This window comes from Rutilus rutilus (assembly GCF_951802725.1).
Source record: "Rutilus rutilus genome assembly, chromosome: 21".
Classification (NCBI taxonomy): Eukaryota; Metazoa; Chordata; class Actinopteri; order Cypriniformes; family Leuciscidae; genus Rutilus; species Rutilus rutilus.
The window spans coordinates 367,950-390,469 of NC_140226.1; the positions used below are offsets into that span (position 1 = coordinate 367,950).

Genomic DNA, 22,520 nt, shown 5'->3' on the forward strand with positions numbered 1-22,520 from the left:
TGTATGATGAATATTAAAGACCCCATGAAATGTAACAAGGCAGGCTAATCTTTTTGGACTTGCCGTATTTATTATTTGATTATTTTTTATTGAGAAATATCATACATATTTTGCTAACAATATATAAATAGCACAAATCTTACAGGACGACTTAAAGAAAGAGAGACTATTTTTTTAAATATGTAAATTTGCCTAAATGTACAGTATTCAGCAGAAGTGAGTTCTCAGTATCTCACACACTCTCTCACACACTGCAGTGTTTATACGTCGAGCATTTCCTCTTGAACCATCAAAAACAAGTCAGAAAGTCTAATAAAACTCACTGTAAGACAGAAATGAACAGAAGAGGACATTCATGTAACCCTAAACCTACACAATACAACCAATCGTTCAAAATACAGTAAACTCCTGTGAAAGACACAGATATTCCTTCATGTTCACACACACTGACGCAGTTCTCACTTCTGCTGATTATCTTAAAGCTTTACTCGTGAAATAAAAGCCACAACTTTGAATTTAAACGTCCTTGTAATAGCGAGGACTGTTTTATTTTTTGTGAAGCAAATAAAACACAACTTGGATAAAGATTTATGATTCGTGTAGTTGTTGATGACTCGACAGCGCCACACTGTGGACGCGCAGGTTCTGAGACTACGACACTTCCGCTCAATTACCATGACAACAGCGCCGCGTCGCCGCGAACTCATACTCCTATTGTGTTTCCGAGCAACACCAAAAGCGAGGAATTAAAGAAAACCATTAAAGAAAAGCTCGTTGTTAACGCGCCTCTCACGCTTACTACAGTCTCTCTGCTTCACTGTATCTCTCTCGGTCGGGTTCTGCTAAAGCACTCATGGATTCCTCGTCTCGAGCTTCACCTGCTCTGAAAACTAACGCAGATCTAAAGCTGAAAGTAGAAAACAGAAAGAAAAACGTGTTTGTAACGCAGTTAGAGGAGCACAGGTACAGATGCTTATACTTTATTGAGTTGTACTGCTTTAAACTTTTTAAAGTTATAAAGCCAGTTTACTGCGGTGATTTCTCTGTTAATGGTCTGTTGTTTTTGTCATGACAGAGAGCAGAAGGATGAGCATATAAAGCATATTCCTGTAATAACACAGGTGTGTATGAGACCGACCACAGCACACTACACACACACACACACACACACACACACACACACACACACACACACACACACGCATCTACAAAAAAAAGAAAATAATTCTGTGTAGGATTTACTCAGAAATATTTTTCACTCCGAAATGGCTCGTTTCACAAATAATGACAAAGAAACGTCAATTAACACGTTTTACACAGTGCCTAAACGGTATGATTACACTGTAACAAGAACACCTTAAAATACAGAGTAATATTAATTAACTACAGGTGATGTGATGGTGATGTGATGGTGATGTGCTGGTGATGTTATGATGATGTGATGTGATGATGATGTGCTGGTGATGTGATGGTGATGTGCTGGTGATGTGATGTGATGGTGATGTGATGGTGATGTGATGATGATGTGCTGGTGATGTGATGTGATGGTGATGTGATGGTGATGTGATGGTGATGTGCTGGTGATGTTATGATGATGTGCTGGCGATGTGCTGGTGATGTGATGGTGATGTGCTGGTGATGTGCTGGTGATGTGCTGGTGATGTGATGGTGATGTGATGATGATGTGCTGGTGATGTGATGATGATGTGCTGGTGATGTGATGGTGATGTGCTGGTGATGTGATGGTGATGTGATGGTGATGTGCTGGTGATGTTATGATGATGTGCTGGTGATGTTATGATGATGTGATGGTGATGTGCTGGTGATGTGATGGTGATGTGCTGGTGATGTTATAATGATGTGCTGGTGATGTGATGGTGATGTGATGATGATGTGCTGGTGATGTGCTGGTGATGTTATGATGTGATGGTGATTTGATGATGATGGTGATGTGATGGTGATGTGCTGGTGATGTGATGGTGATGATGATGTTATGATGATGGTGATGTTATGATGATGGTGATGGTGATGTGATGTGCTGGTGATGTGCTGGTGATGTGCTGGTGATGTTATGATGATGGTGATGGTGATGTGATGGTGATGTGCTGGTGATGTGCTGCAGAGCTCCAGCGGGCTCCTGGAGACGGGCGTGAACACACTGCAGTCCACACTGGTCCTGAAGAAGCGTGTGGAGGTGGACGAGATGAACACGCAGCTGATGGAGAAACGACAGCAGGTTCACGACTGCATGAAGATCCTCCGAGAGAGAAGAGCTCAGCTACAGCAGAGACAGGCCGAGGTGAGCGAGATCAGGGGTTCGGGCCGAGGTGAGCGAGATCAGGGGTTCGGGCCGAGGTGAGCGAGATCAGGGGTTCGGGCCGAGGTGAGCAAGATCAGGGGTTCGGGCCGAGGTGAGCGAGATCAGGGGTTCGGGCCGAGGTGAGCAAGATCAGGGGTTCGGGCCGAGGTGAGCGAGATCAGGGGTTCTCCTGCACTCACATGTGTAGGACAGGGTTCTGACTCCTCCTGCTGAAAAACTCATTCATTCACAGTCTAGTGTGTACTGTAAAACACAATCTATAGGCCCGTTCACATCAAGGACGATATCTATAACAATAAAGACAGATTTAAAAATCGTTCTAAATGTAAAAGAATAACAGAGTCCACACCTCAACTATAACTACGACTGCACAGAGAAACAATATTGTTTGTACAGTATATCTTTCTGAGCAGTTTTTCTCCAGCTGATGAAGAGTAAAAACAGCCAGAATCATCCTTCTTTAAAGAGCTCGAGCATTTAAAGCGACAGACAACAAACTGCAGCGCTTATAATAAACAGAAAGATATCGTCCAGTGTGGATTATAGTTATCGTTATAAACAGATATACCCTCCAGCTGTTTGTTAGGGGTTAACGGTACATTAGTGGACGAAACTGTTGTTCGATCATGTTTGCTTGAGATCATGTCTCCTCACACAGACAAAACAAAGGGCAGCAGAATTTGAGAAGTTTGTGGAGGAGAACGAGCTGAAACGTCGCCGTGCGCTGAAGAAGTTCCAGATGGAGAGACAGCAGAATGAGCTGAAGGAAAAGGAGAAAGCTGAACTGTCCTCACATCTCCAAGACTTACAGGCAAGGTAACTAGTAAAGACAGTCCAGTCGTTTACAGCAGTACTGACGAGTACACGGATCAGACACACTTAAAGTTGAGATGTGCATTAATCATGTTTTCTTTATTCAACAGACGACTGTACTTAAAAGAGCGAGTGAACAAGTTTAAGATATTCGAGGACTTTCTGATGAAGACTCTTGATTTACTTCCAGACAGTAAGAACATTTGGACAGAAAACTATCTTTTATTTAGTCTATAGGCCGTTCACACCAGGAACGATCACTATAACGATAAAGATATAGTTCTAAATATAATAGCCACACCTCAACTATAACGACACAGGAACGACGCCACTGTAATCTCTTTCAAAACAAATTTCTTTTCCAGCTCATGAATGATAAAAACATTGACAGCCAATCAGAATCCATCCTGCTTTAAAGAACTCAAGCATTTAAAGCGACAGACGAAACTGCAGCACTTATCATAAACTAGGGCTGTCAAAATGGCTGAACAGCTAAATGCGAATGATATTCGAATCCTAAAGGCAATACTATGTTAGAAGAAAGAAGTGCTGTAATGTCTCCTATGCCCACAAGAGGGCTCAAGCGAGCGCAATAAGCAGATATAAACCAAATCAAGCATCGCATCTTTTATTGGAATGAAACGACATTCACTTTTTAAAGTGCATTAACTTTTGAAACAATTGTTTTAAAATAAAATATAATTTCCTTAATGTACATGCAAGTAAAATTAGGTTACTATGGTGCATAAAACTGTGTTTGTGCATCAGTAACCTGAGAAAACACACTTTAACACACTGCGTAATGAACTACATGAACACACAACAGCAAACTGACTTTCAGAAACACTCACTTCTACTCTCTACATCTACATATAGATCATCACACACACCAGACGCTCTTGATCTGAGCGAGTGCTGAGCGCTTTGTTGACAGCTGATGAACACACACACACACACACACACACACTCAGATCTGACAGATGTGCAGGTTTGGTCAAGTGTGTCGTTGCACGAGTTTTGCCTCCGACTGAGAGGCTTTCGTCAGCATGAAGCCTTTTCCCGCCATTTTCCAAATGAAGAATGCAGCCACACCTGCTGTACTGGATACGCTAACAGGAACAAACCGCTTCGGCTCCTTCATCATCATGTCTCGCGCGCCTCTCGACACACCAAGAATTCGAATGAACATTTTTATTTCTTTTTCTTCGACGAATATTCGAAATTCACATTTTTATTTGACAGCCCTATAATAAACAGTATGATATTGTCCGGTGTGGACGCTGATATAGTTATGGCTCTTGGTGTGAACGGGCCTTTAGTCTCATCCCCGCTGTGCAGACTATCTAGGGTACCGGACGGAGCTGGTGACGGCGATCATCAGACGCTACGAGACTCTGAGCATCAGCCGACAGGATCTTCTGCAGCAGTTAAACAGCCTGACGGACGAGATGAAGACGAGCCAGGACCAGCTGGACGCCCTCAAACACCAGCACAACACCTATAAACTGGTACATTCACATCAGTGAAACCAGCATTACTGGCTCGTTACACACGCATGACGCACTGACGTGTTTTTGTGCTTGAGGCAGATGGCTAACCAGGAGCTGTCCGAGCGACAGACACAGCTGGATCAGACAAGTGAGAGGAACAAGCAGCTGGAGATGACGCTTCGCATGCACATGTCCCAGTCCAGAGACCAGGTCTGAGCCCTCACAGTACAGACACTGAGACCTCATGAGAACGTGTAGAGCAGGGTTCCTCACACCGACCTCACATCTTATAGAGATCCTGAAGAGCTTGATTATCTCGCTCAGGTGTGTTTGAGATTTTGTGTTTTCTCAGTCATCTTTAGTCAGATAAATTTACATGGTGACCGTGCCTCAGAATGCAATCAACTCTATCTGTGTCTGTAAAGATGTGAACCAAATGCACATACAGATGTACGACGGCCCACACAAATCTAGTGCATTCTGTCTTGTGCGGACGTTATATGGGAGGTCCTATCACTTCTTTACTCTGGTATAAAGTTTGGGTTAAGATTATTTGAAGGACGACATTCTAACATCGCTGCTGAAGAACTGCTACACTACTGCCTTCAGTAAATCCCCACAAGAACTCTGGTCAAGCTTACTTATTTTATGTATTAGAGAATAACAAATTGGCGAGCCACCAAACAATCACTCGGCTACATCTAGAGTAATCTAACGAGAGACACACGTCTCACGGATCCGCTTGCGTGACGGACAGCGGCGAGCTCGTTTAACCCATCACCCGACAACACAAGTTAACCACAGTCATTAGAATGTACTAAATCATCAGGTTATTCCCTGTGAGGATGTCAGTAGTTGATACCCTACGGCAACTGTCAAAAAATGATTGATTGACAGGTGCCCCGCCCCTTCCGGTGACAGGTACCCGCCCCTTTTGGCATAGGATCAAAGTGATCAAAGAGAACAAAGGGAGATCAAAGGATATCAAAGGGCTTTTGAAGTGTTTTTGACAGCTAGTTTTGATTTTTGATTGACAGGTTGACAGTTAGTATGACTTTTGATTGACAGGTTGACAGTTAGTATGATTTTTGATTGACAGGTTGACAGTTAGTTTCGGGTTTTAAAGTCTTTTGATGCCTTTTGATATGGACAGAAAGTGTTATAACAATATGTCATGGCTATGACAGTTAGTTTGATGCCTTTTGATATTGACAGAAAGTGTTAATCGTTTGAAGACACTGTGATTAAACAATATGTTATGGTATCTGACAGAAAGTCTGATTGTTTGAAGTTGGTATAATAATAATACATCATGATTTGGACAGAAAGTTGAAGCCTTTTGAACATGACAGTTAGTGTGTGTTTTGGAAGTTGGTGTCATAGGATCCTCCCTTCATATTCCTGAACTATCCGGGCTGCACTGTGAAAACTGATAAGGAAAAAGCTGTGGAAGTTTATGTCACACAAATGTTGAAAAACCATTCAGTTCTTTTAAAAGAATATAAATGATTATAAATGATTATAAAATCACACCTCACACCAAAAGTTTAAATAAAATGGAGTCACAAAAGATCAGAGTGTGTACTGAAGCTTCTCTCCAGCACAGCCCCGGCCTGAGTGGTGCGCGCGCCCTCCACATTCTGACATCCCCCTCCTTCTGCTCCTCCACATTCCAGAGCACAGTGATAGTGAGAAACAGAGAGTTTATAAAATAATGTATATTTCACACAAATAATATAATATACAATAATATAAAATAACATCTTACTGAAACCAATTCTTTCAGTTTTAGATAAACAAAAGAATAAAAAATCATCTTACTTAAAACATTCTGTTCTTTAAAAGAATATAAATAAAGATCTTATTAAAACCTCACACAAAAAGTTGAAATAAATGTAGAACTATCCAGTTTAAATAAAATGATTCACAAAAAAAAAAAAAATGCAATGAGTTAAATGTTTTTAACTATACATGTTCTACTGTTATGCTGCCTGAAAAATATTTTACACAACCAAGCAATGAAAAAAGCTTGTCATTTAGACCGTCATTTTGACTTACCTGTCGAGAAGAAAGCAGGCAACTTCCCTTTCAAAGTCTTTCTCCTTCATTAGCTCTTTCCACCTGGGAAAAGCTATCCCGATATTTATTTACATCCCGATATTTAAAATTTAAAAATTTTTCCGGGCTAGTGACAAGCGCATCTCACTGATCTCCTTGTCCACTTTAGCTGGTCTCAGGCAGCCGGCTCTGAACGAACACACGTTGATGAAACGTGTTGAGGTAGGCTAGTGCTTTTTGTCCCTCTCTGCCATTATAGTTTTTCAAGATGGCGGAATGACATGGAAGCCTCATGGACTTACCCGCCCCATGTAAATAAAGATAAGAAATGTTTCGCTTTAAGTCAGATCATTGGCAGAGGTCATTTTACACCAATGAGGACATACACTCACCTAAAGGATTATTAGGAACACCATACTAATACTGTGTTTGACCCCCTTTCGCCTTCAGAACTGCCTTAATTCTATGTGGCATTGATTCAACAAGGTGCTGAAAGCATTCTTTAGAAATGTTGGCCCATATTGATAGGATAGCATCTTGCAGTTGATGGAGATTTGTGGGATGCACATCCAGGGCACGAAGCTCCCGTTCCACCACATCCCAAAGATGCTCTATTGGGTTGAGATCTGGTGACTGTGGGGGCCATTTTAGTACAGTGAACTCATTGTCATGTTCAAGAAACCAATTTGAAATGATTCGAGCTTTGTGACATGGTGCATTATCCTGCTGGAAGTAGCCATCAGAGGATGGGTACATGGTGGTCATAAAGGGATGGACATGGTCAGAAACAATGCTCAGGTAGGCCGTGGCATTTAAACGATGCCCAATTGGCACTAAGGGGCCTAAAGTGTGCCAAGAAAACATCCCCCACACCATTACACCACCACCACCAGCCTGCACAGTGGTAACAAGGCATGATGGATCCATGTTCTCATTCTGTTTACGCCAAATTCTGACTCTACCATCTGAATGTCTCAACAGAAATCGAGACTCATCAGACCAGGCAACATTTTTCCAGTCTTCAACTGTCCAATTTTGGTGAGCTCGTGCAAATTGTAGCCTCTTTTTCCTATTTGTAGTGGAGATGAGTGGTACCCGGTGGGGTCTTCTGCTGTTGTAGCCCATCCGCCTCAAGGTTGTGCGTGTTGTGGCTTCACAAATGCTTTGCTGCATACCTCGGTTGTAACGAGTGGTTATTTCAGTCAAAGTTGCTCTTCTATCAGCTTGAATCAGTCGGCCCATTCTCCTCTGACCTCTAGCATCAACAAGGCATTTTCGCCCACAGGACTGCCGCATACTGGATGTTTTTCCCTTTTCACACCATTCTTTGTAAACCCTAGAAATGGTTGTGCGTGAAAATCCCAGTAACTGAGCAGATTGTGAAATACTCAGACCGGCCCGTCTGGCACCAACAACCATGCCACGCTCAAAATTGCTTAAATCACCTTTCTTTCCCATTCTGACATTCAGTTTGGAGGTCAGGAGATTGTCTTGACCAGGACCACACCCCTAAATGCATTGAAGCAACTGCCATATGATTGGTTGATTAGATAATTGCATTAATGAGAAATTGAACAGGTGTTCCTAATAATCCTTTAGGTGAGTGTATTTATGAATAAAGACAATGATTTTAGCTAATAAAATACAATTTTTTCAACCGAGTGAATCAGCACATGAGAGGCCTTCAGAAGTCATAACTTCAGGGGTAGGTCAGTTGGCGAAAACACTGCGTGTGTAAAAATCAAATACTGTATTACACTTTTCAAAGTTACAATAAAAAGACCTGTTGTGTTCTGACACAAGGCCATTAACTGGTTCTTTTTGCTTTATAAATGTATTTTGCTTATTTCTACAAATATCAACCTGGTAAATATGGACTGAATACACGATTAAACAAGATAATCATGCTACCCAATACGTCTGACACAACATTTTTAAGAAAAAAAAGAAAAAACAGTGTTTTAAAATTCAACTAAACCATGATACCAGATGATTTTTTGACAGTTTTCGGCATAGTTTCAGGCATAGTGCAACCATGCAATGTTTGAGAAATCTAATATCGGTGTAATCTTTGCGAGATCTCACTCACAATGCACAACTTTGTGTTGGCTGATCCAGACATAGCTTTACTAAAAGAAAATATTATGGAAGTCATTTTTTAAACTGTTATGGCTTCATGTTGATTTAAAGTTTAGGTGTACATGATCGAATATGCGTTTACGGTACAAACATCATCATGGAAAGCCATCAAAATTGAGACTCCACACAGGAAAAAAATGATGATTGAATCTTTTCATATAAATGAGATTTAAGATGACTAAGTACAGTTTTTGAACAGACATTGTTTAATTACCGTTACACAAAATCATTACAGTAATCTTCTAAAAGGTGAATAGAAGATGCGTATGTATTCAAACTTTAAAGATTTTATTTAAACAGTCTTTTGTTTTTAAAAGATATCATTTAAACTTTTAAGATTATACTTCTTATAAATAAACTCAGCACCTGATATCCTGATCGCTGAATTTGTGTGACTCTCTGACACACACACACACACACACACACACACACACACACACACACACACACACACACACACACACACACACACACACACACACACACACACACACACACACACACACACACACACACACACACACACACACACTCATACACACACACACACACACACACCCTTTGGCTGGTGCTTTTTGAAAGCTCCGCAGGTCAAACGCTGTTGTAAAGAGAGGCCAGAGGGCCCTGATTTCTAAACATGTAAGATGATTTTTTATTTTCGTGAACCCGTTTCATACATTGCGTTGTTTCATGAGCTGTATGTTTTTTCTTCAACTTTATAAACATTTAACTCATTGCATTTTTTTTTTTTTGTGAATCCATTTTATTTAAACTGGATAGTTCTACATTTATTTCAACTTTTTGTGTGAGGTTTTAGTAAGATCTTTATTTATATTCTTTTAAAGAACAGAATGTTTTAAGTAAGTTGATTTTTTATTCTTTTGTTTATCTAAAACTGAAAGAATTGGTTTCAGTAAGATGTTATTTTATATTGTATATTATATTATTTGTGTGAAATATACATTATTTTATAAAATCTCTGTTTCTCACTATCACTGTGCTCTGGAATGTGGAGGAGCAGAAGGAGGGGGATGTCAGAATGCGGAGGGCGCGCGCACCACTCAGGCCGGGGCTGTGCTGGAGAGAAGCTTCAGTACACACTACACTACACAGTACAGTACACTCAACATTTGTGTGAGATAAACTTCCATCGTTTTTTCAACCTTAGTTAAATTAGCATGAGAACAGTAAGTTTTTTCAACTTTAGTTTAATTGGCACGATAATTATTTTAAAGGATAGAATGTTTTTTTGTATGAAATTGTTTAATCACAGTGTCTGAACAGTACGTTTCAGATGTCAGAGCTCAAAAGGGTGGCAGGGGGAATCCCGTGACACACACACACACACACACACAGAGAGAGAGACACGAGCGCTTCTTATGTTTTGAAATGGTGCTTTGAGAGACTTTTTTTGTGACTCTCATTTTATTTAAACTTTTGGTGTGAGGTTTTAGTAAGATCTTTTTAAACATTTTATTTATATTGTTTTAAAAGAACTGAATGGCTTTTCAACGTTTGTGTGAGATAAACTTCCACAGTTTATCCTTATCAGTTCTCACATTACAGCCCAGATGCGTTCAGGAATAGGAGGATCCTGTGATACCAGCTTCAAAAACACACTAACTGTCATGTTCAAAAGGCTTCAACTTTCTGTTAGATACCATGACATATTGTTATAACACTTTCTGTCAATATCAAAAGGCATCAAAAGACTTCAAAACCCGAAACTAACTGTCAACCTGTCAATCAAAAGTCATACTAACTGTCAACCTGTCAATCAAAAGTCATACTAACTGTCAACCTGTCAATCAAAAATCAAAACTAGCTGTCAAAAACACTTCAAAAGCCCTTTGATCTCCCTTTGTTCTCTTTGATCCTATGCCAAAAGGGGCGGGACATGTCACCGGAAGGGCGGGACATGTCACCGGAAGGGGCGGGGCACCTGTCAATCAATCATTTTTGACAGTTGCCGTAGGGTATCAACTACTGATGTCAAAACCTAATCATTGTGTATCTGACTTCAATTGTCTATGAGATGTGATGGTAAATAAGCAGAAAGAATCGATATATAAACGCTGGCTCTGTCCGGATGCGCTCCATTCCGCAGTAAAGACACTTTACTGATGCGTATCACACATGCACACTTCACTGAGCCACAAATGATGGTTAATGTGTTACATGAGCGAGATGTGTCCATTGGTTTATGCTGAAGCCGTATGATACAGGTAAACAGGTTAACATTGTTGGCTTAGTAATCATAATGGGGTTCAGAATGTGCATGTAAATGCTCTCAATGACTGTCCGACTTGCAGAATGAAGACCTGCAGCAAAAGCCGAGTTAAATCTGTCAATCCGCACATCAGTTCATGAGACAGGTTCACAGGTGAAACACATGCGCTGCTGTCCTGATGCAGCCATGAGTCCTTTCAATCTATTTCTACAGGTCTGACAGCGAGATTTCAGTCCATCGTCAGTGGTGTAGTCAGAGCCGGCCCTAGACCTTTGGGGGCCCTATGCAAAGTGGCTGGGCCGGCTCTGGGTGTAGTGATGTATGAAGCACCGCTCACACAGAAGTCACTTTTACATCAGTTCCCTTTCAAGAGCGGGCACTTCTACATTGCGTCAGCTACACTATGGGAACTCCTCCCCTTCTCCTCTTTTCTGAAAGTTTATAGGATAATGCCAGGAACTGGCCAATTGTCACTGAAATATGCACAAATGCATGCAAATACTGACAGGCTAATGGCAGTATAAAATGCGCTGGAGTGATGTGATGGGGCGCATAGCTACCGTCACGGCAGTGATGCGCTACCTATTCCAGTTCACAAAGTCTGAGTGCAAATGTTGCCTGTATTTGTTTGTCAAGCGTGTCAATGTGTTCTGTTAATCCTCATGCTGTTTCAAATCAGCGGTAACCTAGCCTTTTATCAAAACCCCCACAGTAATCCCGTAGCTTTCGTGTGCACACTTTTAATATCTAATACTACGGCCCACGCCGGTTCGTGCCCTGAGGACTCGCAGAAACATTGCTCGTGGCCTTAGGGGGCTGGTGGGCCCTTCCCTCCTTCGGGAAGACAACAACGTATTCACCAGTACTTTTTGCGAATGAGAGTTTTCGCTCATTTGTGCCCCTCTTCGACCTCGTCGGAGCAGATCTCAACCTGTCTTCCAAACCCTGCAGACTGACTGCACACCTTGCTGACGAGGCTTACACGTCAGCCGGTGAAGCGGCATCCGCACTGCACGTGATGGCGGTGTTGCAGGTGTTCCAGACAGCACGGACACCACCGCGGACTCCATGAAAGAGTGCGGCGACGGACTTTGCGCTGATGGCCACTAAGCGCCCGGCCCAAGCCATTGGCCGGTCCATGAGCTTCATGGTGGTTCTCCACAGGCATTTGTGGCTAACTTTAGCTGACCTGAGAGACTCAACAGCCTATCAACAGTTATAATTTAGTGACCCAAAAAACTACAGGGGTATTTAATTAATACACACCTCTGCATTAGCAACTCGCTGTAGGTACAGGCACCCTAACTCGCTCTCTCATGGCTTCAGGGCCCTTAGGATCAACTGCACTTTGGGTTGGGACACTGGCTGTAGTCATTATAGTCAGAGGCGGACAGAGTACACAGCTTCATTACTTGAGTAAAAGTACAGATACCCCTTGCTAAATTTTACTCAAGTACAAGTAAAAGTACTACAGTCAGATGTCTACTTAAGTAAAAGTACTGAAGTACTTGTTTTTAAAAGTACTTGAGTATCAAGAGTACATTTTCTAAATATTGCATTACTACTGCCACAGTGCTTACATTGGTAAACAAAGCAAACACTTGAAGTGAAAACTATCATTAACTTGTTCAGAAAATTTAAATAGTCTGGCAAGGTGGGGCCACGGGTTGGCACAAATTGTACTTAAGGACTGTACTCAAGTAAATGTACTCCGTTACTGTCCGGCTCTGATTATAGTGCACACTTTTTGCAGGTGCACCTCGGTTTGGCACAAGAACTTTTGTTGTTGTAATTAATTTCTTTCGAGCAGACGCTGCATTTTGCGTACCCTGCCTTGTAGATGTTTTTAAAATACTGTGACAGCAGGAAGCTGTGCTGGACTCCCTTCTCCTCTGTTTTGGCCTTAACCTTCAGCCAGGACCAGTTCCATCTGCACCTCAGCCCTGACTCAATCAGTGCTGTAGAAAGAGCATCCTCCTCATTGAACTCTCTCATTCTGCAAAAGAATTGCCCAGATATCAGCTGGATTCATTCATGGCTCCTTTTTCATAAAATTTACAGAGGTCCTATTTTTGAATATTAGCCTACAGAACATCCTCAACACAATCTTAGAGAAGTTAAAAAGGCTCAGTACTAGGACCGTTGCTCTTCACCCTGTACATGTTACCCTGGGGAGATATCATGAGGAAACATGGCGCTAGTTTTCACTGTTATGCTGATGAGACTCACCTCTATATTTCTTCAAACTTAGGACCTGTTTACACCTGGTGTTAAGATGCGTTTTGGCCGATCGGATCACAAGTGGACGACACTGAATACAGGTGTAATGTTAAATGGGGTGTAAAACGTTCTGAGTTTTCCAGAGGTAGTTGAAAAGACATTTGACCGGATTGCTTTCGTAGTGGAAACGCTCATGTGATCGAATGTGTTCAAACAAAAGACAGTCTTCTCTCCGTCTACTGACCTAATGCTTAAACATTATGGGAAGCGCGCAGGATTTAAACTGTCGGCTGGAGACATGAGTTTGGTTTGAAGACGAAAAACATTCCAAGATTCCAAATGTTCTCTCATCATTCCTGATATCTAACACACACTCACATCGTTCATCTTGTCTTGTGTCTGTCAGAGCAGAAACGAAATCTGATGTTCTCTGTGTGCTTCTCCGTCGTCTCTGGTCACATTCATATGTAATTTGCGCAAGCTTATTGTGTCTATTAGATTGAAAGATCTGAAAAAAAACATACATTTACGGTGGGTAGACACTCCCCTCGAAGAAATCAGGATAGAAGTGGTTGAAAGCGGACGAAAGAGACAGATTAAAACACCAGGTGTAAACGGGTAACGTTATGCGTCTCCCTCGTCAACCTGTGATCTGATCGACCAAAACGCATCTTAATACCAGGGGCCTGATGTATAAACGTTGCGTACGCACAAAATGGGCATAGAAATATGCGTACGCATTTTTCCACGCACATATCGGGATTTATAAAAAATAAACTTGGCGTAAATAAGTGCGCACCGTAAGGATGCTCTTGACCGTGCGTACGCACATTCTGGAGACAAAGGGAATTGGCGACACCGATGGTGAGCTGGAGTTAAATGTCTTTTTGGTCACTTTTAGACAGAACATCTAAAGACATATACAGAAAGATAATACAAAATATAATTTTACTCACCCAAGTCTATCACTTGAAGCAAATATACATCCCTTCTTAAATGTCCGCGCCAGCGAGCGCATTGGGCCGTTTAGTGAAACTGACGCAAATAACACTTTAAATAAATAAAATAATGATTTAAACTATGTTTTACTTCTGATATAAACATTTAGATTAAATATGCCATTCAAATTAATGGAGTTAAACACTTAAACATGAAATCATTACTGAGAAGTAACAAAAAAAAGTTATATTCACTCAATATAAATATTTGTTGTGGATGCGATGTTTTCAAACACTTTTCCTGTGGCGTGCTGTGCAGGGTTCCCACGGGTCCTTGAAATCCTTGAAAGTTTGTGAATCTGAATTTTTTTTTTCAAGGCCCTGGAAAGTTTTTGAAAATAAACATACATAGAGACAGGTGCTTGAAAGTGCTTGAATTTATTTTGTGCAATAAGTTTTCTGGAAAAAATTCCATATTCACTCCGGTCCCCTAATGTGTTATTTCGCCAACAGTTCATGGCCTATGCATACTACTGTAGCTTGCTTGATTTACACTAGTTAAGCACATTTACGCGTTACGTAACCAGGGTCCTGCATAGAGAATTATGAGGCGGCCGCCTCCGTCAAATTTCGTGCCACCTCCGGCTCTTGACAATAAAAAATAACTAGGGAATCACCGAAACCGTGAGGATGATTCTGTTTTATTTAATTTAATGTAAGTGGTGATTGATAGCCTAGTTGATAATAATATAGGCCTACCTAACGGTAACAATGTTGCGCTGTTGAGGCTTGCGCAGTTACACGACCAGAGAGCTGTTTTCCTGAATGCCATCAAGATTGAAACCGAAACTGATTTCATAACAGTTCAATAAACAAATAGTTAAAGTTAAGTCACTTACATTTTAGACGCAATGACTGTTTTTGTTCTGTTTCAGCAGCGAAAAAGTTCCAAACAAAGATCACAGCAGAACCATAGCGCATCTCACAGCAACACTTGTTGCATTACTGAATGATTCAGCGTTTTGAACGAATCGGTTGAGTCAAAGATTCAATGACCCATTCATAAACTGCCTCATTCTGAATAAATCAGCCGATTGAACGAATCGTTTGAATGAATGACTCAGTGACTCGCTCATTAAGACGGTCGCCTGCCGCCTCCTACTGGCGGTTTAGTTTCATAAAGTATCATTCTTTTCAACATTCCTTATTTGTATATTCAAAAATATTTAAAAGAATCAAATTTAAATACAGTTATAATTTTTCAATGTAAATGATTTAATTAGTTTTGTAACAGCCTAGTGTCTTATTATTTTAATTGAATATATTGATCAAATGTAAGAATTTGAAATGAAAGATGGAGATACATTTAATAAAATTAGGGGGAAAATGCCCTTTATAAAAGGTACAACATTTTTTGTGCTTTCAAACAGTGATGTAATGAAACATTGACAATTTAAGTTTGAAGGGAGTAAAGCCTCTGTTTAGGCTATTAAGGAATTATGTAATTTTGCCAAAAGAAGAACTTTTATTTTAAATAAATGTTCATTTTAAATCAGCCTACTTCAGTGTGAGATATGTTACCATATTATCATGCTTAACACTCATTTGAATAATTGTAATGTGATGATCAGATGCAGATATCTAAATCAAAGAATATGGGCGGTTTTGCGGGTGGATTATTTCTTTTTAACAGTGGATTCGGGTGACTCAAAGTGCACCAGATTAATGAATTTATCTTTAAAATGTAAAAAAAAATCTTCCGGGGGGGCATGCCCCCGGACCCCCGAGGTACCAAGCTCCACCCACAAAAACAATGTGGGAAACACATTAGGCTATATGATGATCCACAAAAAATACTAATTTAATTTTCTTATTATTAAAATACATTATTAGGATTTTACCACGTCCGCCTCGTTTTAACCCTCTATGGTACGCATTATGATATCAGTGAGAAAAAAAATATTTGTTATGTTTTTCCTGCTTAAAATTTGACACTATAGCAATATCAATAAACATTATCATAATTTTTTTATTTATTTATTAATTATAAGTTTGTTGCCTCAAGGCAACATTGTACCACAATGGACAAATTGAAACATTTGACATTTTCATGAAGAAAAAAAATAATATATTTATTGAAAACATCAATTTATTTAACTAAACACTTGAACAAACAGATTTATCAAGTTTTTATTGAATTACACATTTCATATTTAATAAAAAGTAACATTTATTATCCAGCTGTTGCCCTCAGGCAACATTGTACCATCGTGGAACGCAAGTACTACAAACCATTATATCATCAAGTTATCATATCAAAACATTAAAAAACATCAAAACATGTTGTGTCAAGGTAAAACATTTACAATCACTATAACATTATCCTAATATGAAGGCCAGGCGTCAACAACAGCAAGATCAAACATTTGGAAGACCTCCCCGGCCGACCTAATGACCTGTGTGGGGTCCTCCAGGGGCCCGTCGGGAACCCCCCGAAATACGAGACCCCTACAAGTCCCACTAACCCTCTATTTGTCCGATTGCCCACTATAGTAGACAAATGTCCTGTTGACCCCACCGCCGGTCTCAAGCCACACCCCCGTCCCACTAACCCACTATTTGTCCGATTGCCCACTGTAGTGGCCAAATGTACCGTTGACCCTCCCTGACTTGTCCCAAGCCACGCCCCCATCCCACTAACCCACTATTTGTCCGATTGCCCACTGTAGTGGCCAAATGTCCCGTTGACCCTCCCTGACTTGTCCCAAGCCATGCCCCCGTCCCATGGACCCGCTATTTGTCCAATTGCCCACTATAGTGGCCAAATGTCCTGTTCACCCTGACCGGCTCCAAGCCATGCCCCTGTCCCACAAACCCATTTGTCCAATTGCCCACTATAGTAGGCACATGTCCCGTTGACCCCCCTGACCAGTCCCAAGCCACGCCCCTGTCCCACAAACCCACTATTTGTCCGATTACCCACTATAGAGGCCAAATACCCCATCTACCCCCGCTGACCACTCCCAAGCCACGCCCCTTTCCCACGAACCCACTATTTGTCCGATTACCCACTATAGTGGCCAAATGTCCCGTCGAACCATGCCAAGTTTTCAGTTTGCAAAAATACAGATACATTTAGATAATTCAAACTCTTTTCCTTACAAATAAAATATAATTGTATTCATACGTAGTATGCCTGGCATGGCCTTATGTGATTCCATTATGGTACAATGTTGCCTCGAGGCAACAAGCAGTTTTATGTAATTTCCTATGATAAATTTGATGATATATAATGTAAAGTTTTTTGAAAATACTTCTTTACTTACCAATGAAGGTGACTCTGATTTTTTGTGGCTGATTATTTGGACAGAAATTAGTGAAAAATGCCCTTTTCAGTGGAGAAAATATGGAGCCATGTGACATGTGCACATGTGTTGAAAGAGGGAACTAAATGTACCCCTGTGGGTCATGTGACCACTCTTTTGCATTTTCTTTGGTTAGTATTTGAGTTCCCCTCCCCTTAGAGAGCATTGAACAATTACATTTTATTATGTTTTTATACAAAAAAGCTAAAATAGACTATGTTGCCTGGAGGCAACACCGTACCATAAGGTGCATTGCGCGAGAGTCTGAGTTTTCGCAGAACTACGCCCCCTCTGGCGGCAAGCGAAACTGCAACCAGAGGTGTGCACGCTCACGGACCACACGCACACGCACGCTTGCACGAGCTCGAGCTGGTCATAACCCAAGGAGCATCAGCCGCACACATCTTTTGTTTACAATCATAATGTCTTCAGAGGTAATAAAGTTTTAAATCTGCAAGTAATTTAAAATATGTGAAAGGAAAGGCAATTGAGTAAATAACACACTTATGTGTGAGGGAAAAAATGGGGGTAGTAGAAAACTTCGTTTTTTATTCCCATCTATCTCCATGTTGAACTGTGTTATGTGTTTACTGTATCCACTTATGACTATTATTATGGAAACACGTTCATGAACAATATAAGTTATAACTTTGTAAAAGCTCAAAATTGTAATCATGATACCATACCATACACAGTCGGTCAACAAAGTACACCCAAATGTCTCAAGGTAATAAACAATCAAGTGGCACTATGACGTTACCATAAAAGCCAAACAGGCTAATCCGTATAAGTATCTAATCCTATAAGTATCTAACTTATATATCAGCATTTTATATCACAATCATTCTGAACCTGATCACTGACAATGGTAAGTTAGTAAAACCTATTCCGATTGTACATTTATCTAGCTTACGCTAAAGCATTACACATTTTATGGATCGTCATTTATTGTCATTATTGGCCGTATCAGACATTAGAGAATGGGATATATCTTACCTTTTTATCAAGAAAAAAGCCAACTGAGGATCCCGTTTGAGCCCTAGAGCAGACCGGAGATCTCTCCATTTGTTGAAAGCCTTCCCTATGTTTACTCTCGTCTTACCCCGACGCCTGTCTGACTCCAATTTGGACCTTTTGGTTGCACTAGACAAAAGTTCTCTTTTTTTTTTTTATCTGACGTGGAGTTTGCGTTGGTGTTTGAAATGAACTACAAGCCGGTCTCTTAGAATCCATTTTCTACGGAGAATGGCGGCGTCGGCGCATACACAAACCTGCCAGACATATGAGCGTGCCGTGAACGCGCATGACGTCACGCCCAGTCTCAGATTCCGACCCGAATCCCTCTTATTTATTTTACTGTACAGGATTATAGAGGCAATCGCAGTGATCAGAGAAGGGCTCAGTCAGCCCATCAGGCAATTGTTTAAGCATGTATGGGTTAGAAAACGGGTATTTTTAACATGAAAAGTTGCGCAATGCACCTTTAAGCCAGGGGAAACCCTGGTTACGTTAAGTGTTTCCCGCATGAGGTACTTTGTGTTGTACGCGCGCATGAAACTACCATGGTACCTCATCGTTTGTTGTTGTACACAACAAATGTGTCCCCACATTAAGTCCTTGAATTTGAGGGTATTGGACCTGGAAAGTCCTTGAAAGGTCCTTGAATTTGAAGTTAACCAAGGTGTGGGAACCCTGGCTGTGTTTTAATGTTTTAACCACAGAGATAATTTATCATGATAATACCAGATTGTCTGAGAAAATAGTTTCGTGCAAATAATGCCCAAGGCCTATCTGTTTCCATTAAAAATATAAATCAATTAAAAATACAATTCGGCCAGTGGAAAAGATTGAGAAAAACTTTCTCAGAAATGTTTTTTACACTATTTGATTTATGTATTCAAAAACAAGGCAAGATATCTACGTGATTTTTATTAATGTAATGTGTCTTGTACGTTAAACATTATCACGTGGATGAATAATCATATGCAAATGATATGCAGATGAGGATATGCATAGTAAAACTAGGCGTTGAAAGCTCCATATATGGTTATTTCGGGTGGAGACGCATGTGCGCACAATCTTCCGCTGACTGGGATTTATAAAGTGAATTCTGCGCAAATTCTGCCTTATGTGCGTACGCACACTTTAAGGATGAAATCTACGCAAAGTTTTATACATGAGGCCCCAGCTGTAAACAGCCTTACTCGACTTAATAACAGACTAAACTTGATTTGGCAAACTTTAGCAAGTTACCTAAGGTTAAGTTAATTTCAAAGCATTACATTGTTGGCAGCAAACTTACCTCAGAATTGTTAATGTACCGCGAAAAGTTGTCCATGGAAAAGAAGAGAGTGGCCTTATCTTGATTCTGATTGGTCAAAAGGATTGGCGAGGATGATTGCGTACGCTTGAGAGATGGTCTCACTCCAGCCTATAAGCTTGCAATTTCCGTGCGTCCGAATGTTGCTTATGCAGTTGTTACCGCTTGGCTGTTGACGCTGTGTATATTTACATGCTTCTCTTATGCTTATTGTGCTGTGTCTGCCCTGTATTCAGTGCAGCCTGCACTCATTCTGTTCAGATATGTAATTTTTTATAGGAATTGAACTTGCGTTTCATTGGTCTAGCTCCACCTATTAGACGCGAGCACTCCTGCCGGCGCTGTGCTATTGGTGGGAATTGTGTGCTGTGATACCCTATGCTTGGTATACTTTGCTTCGTTCTTCGGCTATCTTCGCCGCTCGCACAGCGGGATTTTATACTATTCCCGCAGTGTAACTGACGCAATATAGAAGTGACTGCTCTCGAAAGGGAAAGTCTCTGGTTACTATCGTAACCTCAGTTCCCTGAGAGGCTGGAACGAGGCATTGCGTTAGCTGCCTCGCCGCTTCGCCGCTTTCAGCTGTGCAAGCGTTCAGTCGTGGATTCTGATGCAATTGTCGCTCCAGGGCATTTTATACTGCCGCTAGCCTGTCAGTATTTGCATGTATTTGCATATTTCGTGACAATTGGCCAGTTCATTTAAGTGGAGTTCCCACAGCGTAGCTGACGCAATGTCTCGTACTTTCTCGCTTTCTGTTGTTCAGCGCAACGAATTCACATCGAAGTTAAACATGAGTGAAATCTGTGCAGTGAACATTTTTATCCTCACGTGAAACTCGTGATTGTATAGATTCTGATTGGAATTAGCGTGAGCAATGATAAATGTGTCTAGTTAAGGTCTAAAGTTTTTTCTTGATTTGTTGCCATTGCAGCTCGAGTCTGAACCCTGTCGGTCTCGCTCCCACTTCAGTCTAACTGCTGTCAAGTGAATAAAAATACAGCGATACAGTAAAATTACATGCTTCTGTCCATCTTAAGCCGGCTTGGTTCAGTCTCTCTTCTGTTCACTGGACTGTCATTGTGATGGAAAGACAAAAGCGTGGTTAATGTCTGTGATGTTGCGGTTTCTTCGGCAGGTGGAGGAAGTGGGGAACATCCTGATAGCTGTGAGAAACCTCGGAGAGCAGTGTTACCTGAGTCACTACGGCCCTCTGGACGGCATGGACGCGGCCACCATGATGGACATGATAAAGGTGCCGGCGCTTCAGTGACATTCAACCGACGGCACTTACTCAAACTCAATCAACAACTTGTTTCTTTCTTCACATGCTTTCAAAGGAGTTCATGGTGGAGAAAGCAGACCTGGAGAGAAGAGCTATGAGACTCACAGACAGCAGTGCTGCGACAGCAAAGAAAAGCACTTCCGGCAGAATCCAGCTGAAGAGCAGGAGCAGCGGAGCCACAGTGATGAAGATGCCGCAGTAGATGGACACTGTCGCAGCTGCTCACGCCACCAGACTGTGTGAGAGTTCAGTACCAGCGTTTGGGTTTAGATACAGGGTATGGGGGGTCTGACCCCCCCAATGAAGGCTTGATATCCCCTAATGAAGGCATGATCCCCCCTAATGAAGGCTTGACCCCCCCCTAATGAAGGCTTGACCCCCCCCTAATGAAGGCTTGACCCCCCCTAATGAAGGCTTGATATCCCCAAGTAATGAACAGACAAGTAGTTTTTAAGGCTTGGTTTGTAGGGAATTACAAACCTGCGCACATATATTCAAATGTGCATACCAATAGACTGAACTCGTAATATGCATGTGCACCATCAGCGTTCTCACAGCTTTCGCGTTTAAAGTCTGTGTAGAGTTTCCTGTTAAAACGGTGTCGTGTTAGCGGCCCCTAAGTTAATAACTAATGATCGTTGCGACGGAAGTGAATCAATCAAATTAACTTTAGCTGGAAAATAACTTTATTCAAGAACTGCTATAAAGCCAAAATAATCTCTGTTACTTTAAACTATCCTTGTATCTCTGTAAAGCCGCTTTGTAACAATCTACATTGCTAAAAGCACTATATAAATGAAGATGACTTGACTTGACTAATGAAGGCTTGACCCCCCAATGAAGGCTTGATATTCCCTAGTGAAGGCATGATCCCCCTAATGAATGCTTGATATCCCCTAATGAAGGCATGATCCCCCTAATGAATGCTTGATATCCCCTAATGAAGGCATGATCCCCCCAATGAAGGCTTGATATCCCCTAATGAAGGCATGATCCCCCAATGAAGGCTTGATATCCCCTAATGAAGGCATGATCCCCCCAATGAAGGCTTGATATCCCCTAATGAAGGCATGACCCCCCAATGAAGGCTTGATATCCCCTAATGAAGGCATGATCCCCCCAATGAAGGCTTGATATCCCCTAATGAAGGCATGATCCCCCAATGAAGGCTTGATATCCCCTAATGAAGGCATGATCCCCCAATGAAGGCTTGATATCCCCTAATGAAGGCATGATCCCCCCAATGAAGGCTTGATATCCCCTAATGAAGGCATGATCCCCCCAATGAAGGCTTGATATCCCCTAATGAAGGCATGATCCCCCAATGAAGGCATGATCCCCC

The 22,520-nt window shown here is 41.3% G+C and overlaps 1 protein-coding gene across 1 annotated transcript; it reads left to right on the forward strand.

The window, feature by feature from the left end:
• The first annotated feature begins 710 nt into the window (after positions 1-710).
• On the forward strand, positions 711-21,490 carry ccdc197 (coiled-coil domain containing 197). Its single transcript, XM_084393069.1, has 9 exons — positions 711-963; positions 1,076-1,121; positions 2,123-2,299; positions 2,979-3,136; positions 3,244-3,326; positions 4,472-4,641; positions 4,723-4,833; positions 21,032-21,148; positions 21,234-21,490. Exons 1-9 carry the CDS (start codon positions 854-856, stop codon positions 21,378-21,380), a joined length of 1,119 nt encoding a protein of 372 aa, XP_084249195.1. The 5' UTR covers positions 711-853; the 3' UTR covers positions 21,381-21,490.
• Positions 21,491-22,520: the final 1,030 nt, after the last annotated feature.